Source organism: Mustela putorius, unplaced genomic scaffold, assembly GCF_011764305.1.
Source record: "Mustela putorius furo isolate JIRA1106 unplaced genomic scaffold, ASM1176430v1.1 tig00537350_pilon_pilon_pilon, whole genome shotgun sequence".
NCBI classification, from domain to species: Eukaryota; Metazoa; Chordata; class Mammalia; order Carnivora; family Mustelidae; genus Mustela; species Mustela putorius.
Window position 1 is genome coordinate 2,188,016 of NW_025422471.1, and position 12,334 is coordinate 2,200,349.

A 12,334-nucleotide genomic window follows, 5' to 3' on the forward strand; every position below is an offset into this window, starting at 1 on the left:
TGTGTGTCAATGGCACTATGAAGTTTGAGTACAGGTTAGAATCACCTGGGAGCTTTAAAAGTAAGTAGCTTTTGATGCCTGGGCCCCGTCCCTGCCTAAATCTCAAACTGGGTTTTTGAAGCTTCCCAGATGATTCTTTTTTTTTTTTTTAAAGATTTTATTCATTTATTTGACAGAGAGAGATCACAGGTAGGAAGAGAGGCAGGCAGAGAGAGAGGAGGAAGCAGGCTCCCTGCTGAGCAGAGAGCCCGATGCGGGACTCGATCCCAGGACCCTGAGATCATGACCTGAGCCGAAGGCAGCGGCTTAACCCACTGAGCCACCCAGGCGCCCCTTCCCAGATGATTCTAATTTCAGTCAGGGTTTGGAACCACCTATTTAGAAAATGAAAGATGAGATGACCCATTTAGTCTCCTGCTTTTGTAAGCTGTGCCTTTTCACCAGCACCGGATCATACAGTCTTTCCAAGACCAGAGCCAGTGCCACACTTTAACAGAATACATGTAGTACAAGCCTTAACAACAACAGAAGTAATTGCACTCACAGATTTTTTCCACTGGACTGGAGTACAGCAGCATTATTTGGATCTATGACAAGAATAGTGTCTTCTTCAATTGGCCCGAGTCCTCTTTGCTGGTAAACAAACATGCTATCAAAAGAGCTTAAAAAGAAAAAAAAAAAGACATTAGAATGGAAAACAAGGCAATGAGAAATGGCAATGAACTTGAGAAATGCAGACCATTCACTTGAGATTCAAAATACAGAATCAAGAGAAGAGCTTAAACTTTGTTGTCCTTCACATTTCTATTTGATTCTGTATATGTACACACACACACACACACACACACACACACACACCCCTACCAGCATATATAATGATAGTTACAAATGTACCATCAGCCTGTAGAACCGTGCTGCTCAGAGTGGTCAGCAACATGTGAACAGTCTGGAGATGCAAGGTCTCACACCCATCAAAGCTGAAATCTATACTTCCACAAGATCCCCAGGTGACTCATACTCACATGAGAGTTAAAGAAATACTACTATTTTTTTTCAAAGCTCCTCAAAAACATTTTAATAGCTATTTTCCTTCAAACTACAAAAGAAAGCATAACTTATTTTATCTTACACTGTAATAAGGAAAGTGTACTTGATAGCAGGAAGGGTAGTGATCAAAAATATGTTTGCAACTGTATTTGCCATAGGCATAACATGCAAACACATATTATAAGGATATAGGACAAAATGCTCAAAATATAAATTAAAAAATATAAACCGTGAGTCTTGAAATAAAAAAGTGCTTAGAAACATAAAACTTCCATAAAACAGCTACTCTATAAGTACAAAATGGATTACTATATAGTAATATAAAAACTAAAGAAAATATGACAATTTCTGCTTTTTAAATCTGTATCTCCCAGGTTATAAAATATTATGAATGTATATGTTTACATATTTTTTCCATTTATATTTCTATATGAATTGCTAGTAATATATTTCCCTAAACTGACAATTATCATGGATACTGTACTTATTTTGAGTCCTGTCTGGGAAATTATTAGAACTAAGAGACAAAGGTAAAATCTTGTAATCTAATCTTATGTAACACAGAGATAAATGTGCAGGACACCAAGAGAATAATTTATATTTTAAAAAACAAAGAATTGGATCAGCACATAGTTCAGTCATATGCATGTGTATGTCTATATAAAAATATAAATATTTATATTTTGCCAAAGTCAATGGATAATCAGTGAATATTTCTGTCATTGAATTTCCTTGACAGAATCAGACAAACCTGTGGGGAAAAAACTATTATTATTTTGTAGTTCAATTGTATAAACAAAAGAAGACTCTGAATAGTATTAAATATTTATGGAGATAGAGTTGCAATTTGGAAAGGCAAAAGAATGATCAAGTCTGTCACATACCTATTGACTGGTTGGTTGCAATTTTTGTGGAATTTATGCAGAGTCCCAGTAGAAGAATAAAAATTTCAAAATTACATTCTCTGGCCATTAAAAATACACATCACACAATTATTTGAGCTTCTTGACTGCTATAGTCTTTTGGGAACATTTTTCATGAAAGATAACAATAAGTCCCTGAAGTAGTTCTTATTAATGATGCATTCAATTGAAAACAAAATATTGATTCAGCTTTGTCAACCTAAAACTTAAGTAATACTGTTTACATATGCTATTATGTGTAGTAAAAACCACACAGCAGTCCCTAGGAAAAAAAAAGTATCTGAGTCTATGATACAGAAGTAACAAAATTGACAAAGCAGATTTCATTAAGATAATCATGGGATCATTATTAAATTGAAATGTGAAACTTTATTAGAACCAATGTAAGAATATACAAGGTCTTATTAAATCATGGGAGACTGATAACAGGCAGATATGATGTAACTCTTTAAAACGATGAAAACTGAAAGAGTTTATCCTATATCTGAAATTCTATTTTCAATATGAATTTCTGTACTAAGAAAACATCATAACTATTCTTCTAGAAAACAATGGCCCTGGATTCAACCATTAATGTTCACTTTTTTGCCAACACGTTTGTGATACCAGATAACATTCAAGTTCTCCATGTCTAAGACTCATAGGACGCCATAAGGTTCACATTCGTGTGTAATAAGTCTCATTTACTTTCTGTTTTAAGGCTTATGCTATATTCCTCATTTTCCAAGAACACTGCAATGCTTTATAATGGCACAATGGCAATCTAGATAATGGGAATTATGCTTTCCCTGTACGGAGTCAAAAATCTGCTTCCTCTTTCTCTGAACTGAAATTTTGAGATAATTGTGGATTCACATGCAGTTGCAAGAAATAACAGAGAAGTTTCTCAAAGGTAGCATTTTGCACGACTGTAGCACAACATCATAACCCGGGTATTTATTGACGTCGCTAAAAATCCACTGACCATATTTGCATTTCCTTTTCCCTTTCTGCATTTCCTAAAATTTTCATTTATTCTTTCAGTTTACCTGCTTGGACATGGAACATATTAGTATATTACTTCTCTATTTCACCCCCACTTGGGAGTATTATGGAGAGTTACCAAGTCCTCGTAATTCTTATCACGTGCTGTGCACTTGATATATTGCTAGTGCTCGGACCCGCTCCTGACAGCTCATAATAGTGGCGTTGCACAGGAGCGATGGTACCTATTGTATATCCTGATGAAGCTGAAGCATGCCAGACCTCAGCATGCCCTGCTCCACATCAAGACTAGTCACTCAGGTGATGGGCTCACCAGTCCTAATCCTTTTCATTTGGGATAGCGGGGGCTTGCTACAACCGGCTACTGGCCCTTGGTAGTGACACAGGGCAAGTAATAAAAGCAACTGATGTTTTTTCTTAAATGGGAAAAAATCACAAACTCCCACGCACTAAATCTGCCAAATAAAGTAGTTTATAAACTCCTGCAATTTTCAAAGAAAGGTAACCCCTGAACAGTTCATAACCGGATGTCAGATTACAGAGCTGGATACACTGTTGCTATGGAAAACTGCTTCTTTAGTGTTCTCAAGCAGCAACCCCGCATGGTATGCTGCAGAGAGCTCTTTATTTCAACTGCATTTAACTTTTTGCAGGATATAATAATACCCGGCAAATTTCACACGGTGCCTGCAGCCCTGCTGATTTTTGTTTGCTTCTCTAAAAAAGCATTCAGCCAAAGAGGCTGAGCTGCGGCCTATGGGCCCGAATTCATCAGTTCTTTATTTTAGCAGTTTGAATTCCCCATTAATGATTTTGCACATTAGCAGCTAATCAAACAGTTTAGATAAGGCTGAGGAGAAACGCTTTGCTATATTCACGCAGAAAAGAAATGAGAGTAAGGAGAAAATAAACTTCTGGGCCATCAATCAAAATTATGGGAATGCAAAATAAATAACAGCAACCGAGGAGAAGAAGTATAATGTTGTAATTATATGAATTAAGAAGCTGGAGAAAGAACCATAGGTTTTCTTTTGCTTTTTCTTTATTTTTCAATTTTAATGCCAGGATAGTTACCACACAGCGTTATATTCATTGCAGGTGTACAATATAGCGATTCAACACCTCAGTGTTCCTCAGAGCTCATCACAATAAGGGTGTTCTTAAACACCTTCACCTGTTTCACCCACCCCTTCACTGCCCAGCCTGTCTAAACCATCTATTAGAACCATAAATTTTCAAGTGAGAAAATAAGTGGAAAGATTTCCCCAATATTAGCGATTCAAAGATAACCATACAGGGGCGCCTGGGTGGCTCAGTGGTTTGGGCTGCTTCCTTCGGCTCAGGTCATGATCTCAGGGTCCTGGGATCGAGTCCCGCATCGGGCTTTCTGTTCCGCAGGAAGCCTGCTTCCCTCTCTCTCTCTCTCTCTCTGTGCCTGCCTCTCTGCCTACTTGTGATCTCTGTCTGTCAAATAAATAAATAAAATCTTTAAAAAAAAAAAAAAGATAACCATACAGAGGCCAGAGGTTTTAAATGGAATACAGTTAAATATTATGTTAAAAACATTCACTTCTGCAAGTAAGCACATTGCAAAAAAAAAAAAAAAAAAAAAATTCCTGTGAGGAGGAAAAGAGGTAGACAAAGAAATCAGCATGACTTTAGTGCCCAGAGACATCACAAATAGGGATGAAAGGAAAAAAGAACTAGGTATTATGGCCCAGGGCTTTGTTAGGTCAGGTAAAGCCACTGAGGACCAGGTGCTTAACAAAGTGCTTTTTGTTATTCAACAGAATGAGGCACTTAATAAAGCCCTCATTTTTTGGGCTAGGAAACTGAGTGAAAAGGAGTGCAAACATCTTCATGCATGTCTCAGGCCTGGGAAATGGTAATCAAGATTCAAACCCAGGTCTCCTCTCTTCAAAAAAAAAGAAAAGGAAAGAAAGAAATGTTTTTCTTTTACTAGGACTGACCTCACTGGAATGGAGAATCTCCCTGCCAGTTATCAAATTTAATATGCGTATGCAGAAGAGATGGAAGAGTAGTCACATAAGGAAGAACTAGAGAAAGGGACGTAACACTGGCAAGGAAATGGCTTGAGTAAGGGGCAAATAGCAATGTGAGAGAAAATGCTAGAATTTGGAGACATTCTTCCTGTACAACTCCTCGGGATCTTCTCTCAGAAATGAAGGTACTAAGTTCGGTCGCTTTGAGTTCTGTTTTCTAAGCTCACTAAATTCTTTTTTTTTTAAAGATTTTATTCATTTATTTGACAGAGAGAAATCACAAGTAGATGGAGAGGCAGGCAGAGAGAGGGGGGGGGGGGAAGCAGGCTTCCCGCTGAGCAGAGAGCCCAATGAGGGACTCGATCCCAGGACCCTGAGATCACGACCCGAGCCAAAGGCATGGCTTAACCCACTGAGCCACCCAGGCGCCCCAAAACTCACTAAATTCCTAAGGTATGAAAGAATATGCAGATGGAAGAGCAGAACCTCAAGCAGATAACTTAACGGAGACTCCAGAAAACTAGTGAGGCTAATCTTGAACTGATTTTTCTAAAAGTTAGGATGCAGAGAGATTTCCGAAACAACAGATCTCAGCAAGATTCCATGAAGCACCAATGAAGAGATATTTTGTGAGCTGTTTGGTGGGGGATGGGCAAATGGGAGAAGATTCCCAGAAGACCACATCTCCAAGAACAAACCTTGCTAAGTCAGTCTTTCAACTACTCAAATCTTACAAACAACATTTATGAGGAACATTTATGGAGATACCAAAGGCATGCTCATCAAACAGACCTGATACAAGGTTGGGAGGGACAGCTCGTTCTCTGGTTAATTAAGAATAAAATAATAATACCTATAAATTGTTAAATCTAACATGGTGAAATGTAACTGGAATGGAGTCCTGAATTCAATTATTTTAAAAACACCACATAAGTATAAATTTCCAGTGCAAAACTTGAGCAGTTTTATGAAATATATTTGAAGATACTAGCAGATTCAACACATGGCAACAAGGTGAGATGACTTTTAAATAAAAGTGAATACAATCCTTTTACACTCAGAGATATCTAAAGGACAAAATTGCACTGCTAATCCAGTAATAGATGAGGTATTGTGGCCACTTTCCCACCAAACATCTTAGAAGGATGAGAAATCAGTGTCTTCAGATACAGTATCACGTCAGCATAAAGACAGGTTGAGGGGGCGCCTGGGTGGCTCAGTGGGTTAAAGCCTCTGCCTTTGGCTCAGGTCATGGTCTCGGGGTCCTGGGATCAAGTCCCGGATCGGGTTCTCTGCTTGGCAGAGAGCCTGCTTCTTCCTCTCTCTCTCTCTGCCTACTTGTGATCTCTGTCAAATAAACAAAATCTTTAAAAAAAAAAAAAAAAAAAAAAGACTGGTTGAGGGCCTGGGGATATTTAGTCTTGAGAAGATAAGATTTCTTTCAAATATGTAAGGAACTGGGGCGCCTGGGTGGCTCAGTGGGTTAAAGCCTCTGCCTTCAGCTCGAGTCATGATCCCAGAGTCCCGGGATCGAGCCCCGCATTGGGCTTTCTGCTCAGCTGGGAGCCTGCTTCCTCCTCTCCCTCTCTGCCTGCTTGTGATCTCTGTCTGCCAAATAAATAAATAAAATCTTTAAAAAAGAAATATGTAAGGAGCTGACATGGAAAATGGGAGTAAGTTCATCCTGTGTTAGGTTGTCAAGAAGGTAGAGTTAGAAGACTCAGATTTGAGTTTAACATAATGAAGAACTTTATAATACTTAGAAGAGTCCCATAATTGGAAAGGATGTCTCATGTCGTAGGGAATTTCCTGGCACTGAGAGTTCAAGCCCTGGATGACTTGAAAGATCTTGTAAAGGGGCGGCTGCAGTTGGTGGGAAGTGGGAGGTGAGCTCTCTGGTGCGCATTTACTGTTCTGGGTACCCAGTGTCTACTGCCTCATGTTGTGCTGATGAAACCTCCATGTTTGTTTGGTTGATCCAACATTCCGAGCCTCACTCTCAGCCCATTTTCTTCCGATGATGTCAACTCTACTCCCAAATTCCAGGGACAGAACAAAAATGTTAGGCAAAGCCAAAGAGTGGATTTCCTTCTTCTGCCACAACGACTGGTTCAGAGATGGAGGAGATGTGACCTACGTTACACCAAAAAATAGGCTAAAAGACTCAATTTAAGGATTTTCGGTTGACCTGTCAGGGACATAGACTATCTCTTCTGTGAGACTAGTATGTGATAATGCAACTCCGAGGCTGAAAACAGGGAGAGGGATCACTCAGGGCCGTGGAATGGAACCAACGCAAATGTGTTAAAAAACGGATCTGGGTGATATTGTTTGGATGACCATACCCTTGAAGTTTTCACTTGTACGAACTGATAAATTTCCTCTTTTCCTAAGCTAGTGCGTGTTGGTTTTCTCTCTTATTGAAAGAATGCCAAGTGATACAACTTCCAAGATCCCTTCCAGCTTCATGTGAAATATAGTAAATGATATAAAGGAAACAGTTTTTAACACCTAAAAATTAAGGGTAAAACCCATGTTTGGTTAAGTGGGTATGTGAGGTGAGTCCTGCCTAGTGGAACCACAACCCTAGCTGAGAGAAATAAAAGAAAGGCCAAGAGAGAAGACTTGACAGTAGTGGTGATTTTAAGACAGAAACCCAGGAACAGCTGTTCCCAGGCAGGAGCTACCCAGCTCCTGCTGGGAGGCATTTAAACTTGAAGGAGCTCCAGCTGTCATGCTGCCCTAACACCAGGACAGACACAGAGGCTCTTAAAAGTTTCATTACACCCTGCTGGTAAGAGGCATTTCTTCTTTCAGCTAGAAGCTTCTGAAAGTAGCCATATTGAAATTAAGGGACAGACTGGGAAGAAAATGGAAATCAGACAGAGAAAGGGAGTGGCAATCGCCTTTCAGGAGCTTAGATGGTTTTCATTATTATTATTTCAGTTTGGATGCCATGCCTAATTAGCATGGTTTTGTAGACGAGTAAGGGGTGATCAGGGAAATCAGGTAGAGATGAGGAGCAACAGTACTTATAAAAACAGTTGATATGATGACATCAAAGAGTACTGGGTACTATATTAATTTGTGGAGTGTTAATGCCAAGGGCTGCCTGATAGTTAAAGAATTGTCCTATCATAAAAATTAGGGGAGGGGTGGCTGGGTGGCTCGGTTGTTAAGCTTCTGCTTTTGAATCAGGTCATGATCACAGGGTCCTGGGATGGAGCCCCACATCGGGCTCCTTGCTGGGTGGGGAGCCTGCTTCTCCCTCTCCCATTCCCCCTGCTTGTGTTCCCTCTCTTGCTGTGTGTCTCTCTCTCTGTCAAAAATAAATAAATAAAATCTCCCCCCACCCCCAAATAAGTAAAAAAATTAGGGGATACAGAGTGCTTAGATTTGATTTAGAGCAAGTTCTGGCCTTACAGAAACTATACTTTTGTGAACATGGGAAATATCAGGAAGGGAAAAATTCCGAGTAAGATGAATATAGGATTTCCCACTACTCTCTTCAAACAGTGGTAGCAACAAGAATGCAATTTCCACCCAATTGTTAATGTCCGTTGTCTCTCAACCAGGATGTCACAAGTTCTACAGGCAGGTTTTTTTTTTTTTTTTTTTTTTTTTTTTTAACAAACCTTGAATATTTAATGAGGGAGAACAAAAACCGTACTTTGTCTATTATATATAATGCGACTTATGCATGAAGGAAGACCATGCATGATGGTTCAAGGAATGGAACCCACAAATCCAAATCCATTTCTAATTCTCCTCATAGAATAATAAACAGACAGTGATTAAAAGCAGAGAAGTGAGTTCCAGAAGAGAATTTCCTGGCAAGTATGGATTGAAATGGCTGCTAGAGGCCAATGGACAACACAGGAGAGACACCACGAAAAAGAGAGAACGAAATTCTTACATCTGAAAGATAAAGATGAGTAAGAAAGAAGAAACAGAGACTTAATGAGTTAAATCAGTGCATCTGCTCTGAAGAAGTCTTGCATTTTTAACAACACCCCTTCTTGGTGCCATTTATCAGGATAAACACACCAGGGCTTTGGCAAAGAAACTGGAATCTATTTACCCATGATACTGGTTATCTAGATGAGAGCTTGATGCCAGGAAAAAGCAGCTCTTTAGCTAGGACTAACATATAAGTCAGAGAAAATGTTCTTCTGTGGCTCTTACTTCATAGTCTTGTGTCCTCGTCTTCTATCCCAACCTGGCCCCTTATAGGTCCCTTCTCCTATTAAACCGTTGCAGCCCGGGCTGTTTGCTTGGAGTGAGTCTCACATTAAAATGGAGAATTGGACTTTATCCAACTTAGCTTTAGCCGGCTGAAACAGTATCAATGGGAGAAAATGACGCTGTAATTTTCTCCTCTGGTAAAATGTGGCTAGAAATCCATGCAGAAAATGTAGCAATATTCATTAAAAAGAAGAATATGCTACAATGAATAGAAATAGTTTGCTTTTAAAAGCACTTGTTAAAATACCATTAGATGTTCAATAATGACTACGACGATGTAACAGAGATGTATGAATAGGAATATTGAGTTCGATTGCTTTGAACTCTAAAGTGATTTCCTTCTCAGATTCCATTTTCAAGTGTGACAACTGGAAAGGACAATTAAACAAAACAAAGCTAGCAATCTGTTTTGAAATGCTGCCTGAATTCCCTCTTCACCTGCACAAAGAAAATCCCATCTGTGTGTAGTCACAGGGCAGGCTAGGCATTAACATGAGCTTAGTCAGTACCTCTGAGAATGGAAGAGAAATACAACTGATCTAGTAGGTCCTCAATTTTCCAAATGAGACCCTACAGCTGTACACCTGAATGGAAAAGATTCATGACACTTAATTGATATTTTAAGATTTATTTTCATGTGTAAATTTGTGATAAAAACAAATGAATAAATGGATACATTACTCAGGAGAACTGACACAACCTGCTAAATTTAGGACCAAGAATTTAAAAATATCATCATGTGAATGTACTTCCAATCCCTTAAAAGGCAGTATCAGAGGGTGGGCACCTGGACCAATGCTGGAGTCACAGAAAGGAACTGAAGCCTGGCTTCGCCATTCGCTAACTCCGACTCTTACCTTCTCTTGGTTTCTTCATCTGGAAAATGTCAACGGTGGTGATAGTAAGAGTGTCCAACTATGTGAGGTGATTTATGTAAACATTTAGAACAGAGGCCCACGAGTAAACAATAAATATTAGATAGACATTTTTATCAAAAATCCATCCAAGAAGATAGTGGAACACGGAATAAAAGGTTGGAAAGAGAAACCCAGAGGGAAAAGCAGGGGAATTAGACCTTAAGTCTTTGGTACTTTTATAAAGAGAAGACTTGAATAATAAAATTAATCTCTATGAAAATGGGAAGGCCAATGGTGATCACTGCCATGGAGCAGTTCAATGGAAAAGGAGAGTTCAACTGGCTTAGAAGGGTTCTTGATACAGCGTATACACAGAAATAACAAAATGCTTCACTGTAGTCAACTAATAACTTTACTTAGTTGATCATTTCTCAAGATGCACCTTCTCTGAAGTCGTGAAATGCCTCAACAACATACTGTCCTAACTGCCTGTAATATTATTCTCGTCAGGAATGCGAAGGTGGCTTTAAGGAGGAAGGAAGAAAACGGTAAGCATGCAGGACCACAGATTGTTACTGCTTTCTTTCCATAAACTCGACTGTGAAACTATTTTAATTTGTTTTAAAATGCACAAGACTTCCTTGCTGCTACTTATCACAGGCATGTGTTCAAAGAATAAATGTGGTTTGCTCACAAAAATCAAGTTCGAAAAGAACGTTGGTAGTTCTCTTACTGTTATTCTTAGTTTAACAAAAAGTGACTCGGACTCGGTGTGTTTTCATTTACTCCTCGAAGGAAAAATAGTACTTACTTTCCATCCCAGACGTGGTCCCCTCTGTGGAAAATCACCAGGTTATTCTTAAGGTCCAGAGCCACCCCAGAAACCTGGCCTGGTAACAAGTATACTCCAGGCCAACCCAGGGCTTCTTCGACATGGAAATCTAAAAAGATAAATCCATACATTTGGTATAAGGAGGAAAGCTAGTGTAACCTCATGAAGATTCACCGTGGTTATGAGAAACTCATGCAGTACTATCACTAGATGCAAGGAAAACAAAATCAAGCCGTGCTCTATATCAATGCACCACATGCACATGCCGGCCAGCTTCCTGAGCTACGAGATCAAGGAAGGGCCTGTGAACTGGTTTGGGGACCGTAGGCCCGCGTTTCCTATCGATGACATGCCTGTAAAAACAGCTTACCCTTAGGTCATGAAAGAGCAAATCTGAGACTGCTTTCTGCTGGACAAGATTCTTCTTTAAACTTTGTATTTTGGGGGAACATGGCAACATGGATGGCAACATTTTAAATTCAACGCTTTTACACGTGAATAAATAGCAAGCATGGGAAAGAAGCCTGTGTGTGTGTGTGTGTGTGTGGTCTAACTCCTGTCAATTCTGGATGTTTGATATACACGCCACCCTATAGTAAGCCATGACTAATTATCTCCTGCACAAGCCACCTGTCCGAGATACCGATCTTACGCCTCCGATCCTGAGTGTTCCTGTAACAATGGGAATGGAGAGACACTTTCATTGCTTGCATTTCACTGTTTCGTATTATAGGAGAAGGGGAACCTTAACAGAAACTTTGTGACTGGACGATTTCCAAGTTATTTCCATTCCTGATCAGAATACATTTATACTTAGAGAATACCTGGGCTTATTTGTGTTAATTCCTTTTATAAATGTGCTAGTGAATAAAGAGGCGTGCTGTATGGATGTGCAATATTAACTGAGGCTTAAAGTTATGAAGATACTGTGAAATCTACTGTATCAGTGTCAATATTTCTTCCCCTCCCGAATGCTTCAACAAAGATGCCGAGAAGTAGCAAAGCAGCAATTAGGTATGTCTAAATAGATCCCCAGATGGATAAATCATTCCCCAAAGAACATGTTTTAAATTATTTTAAAGTTGCTGGAATCTCAGGTTATATGTCATCCATTCTCATCTCGGTTACAGCTTGTCCATTCGGTGGTCATCATTCTGTGCTCACTGACCAGCTCCTGAAGAGTCCGGAAGGGCTTCCAGGAAACATGGAACCTCGTGACAACAGAGATATTGAATTGCTTTCATCAGATTCTCAGAGCCCAGAACCACTGCAACCAGATGGAATTTCCTGGGAATTCCAACAGGGATCCTGTTGTATTTACTATTTTCACCAGCTCTTACGCAGGGTCTGGCCCATTGCAATAGCCTAAGAAATCCGCTAGACAGAACTCTCTGACCCAGCCTCCACTTTTCTATGTTGGTAGCTTTTAAACACCCTGAGCAT

At 39.6% G+C, this 12,334-nt stretch overlaps 1 protein-coding gene across 20 annotated transcripts in view; it reads right to left on the reverse strand.

The window, feature by feature from the left end:
- Positions 1–12,334, reverse strand: part of PAM (peptidylglycine alpha-amidating monooxygenase) — a 155,283-nt gene that overhangs the window by 24,381 nt on the left and 118,568 nt on the right. For all 20 annotated transcript variants that reach the window (XM_045074394.1, XM_045074393.1, XM_045074392.1 and 17 more), the window contains 2 exons: positions 10,871–11,000; positions 545–661 (listed from right to left, as the gene is read on the reverse strand). In XM_045074394.1, coding sequence (XP_044930329.1) covers positions 545–661; positions 10,871–11,000 — 247 coding nt within the window. The remainder of the gene's footprint in view (positions 1–544; positions 662–10,870; positions 11,001–12,334) is intronic.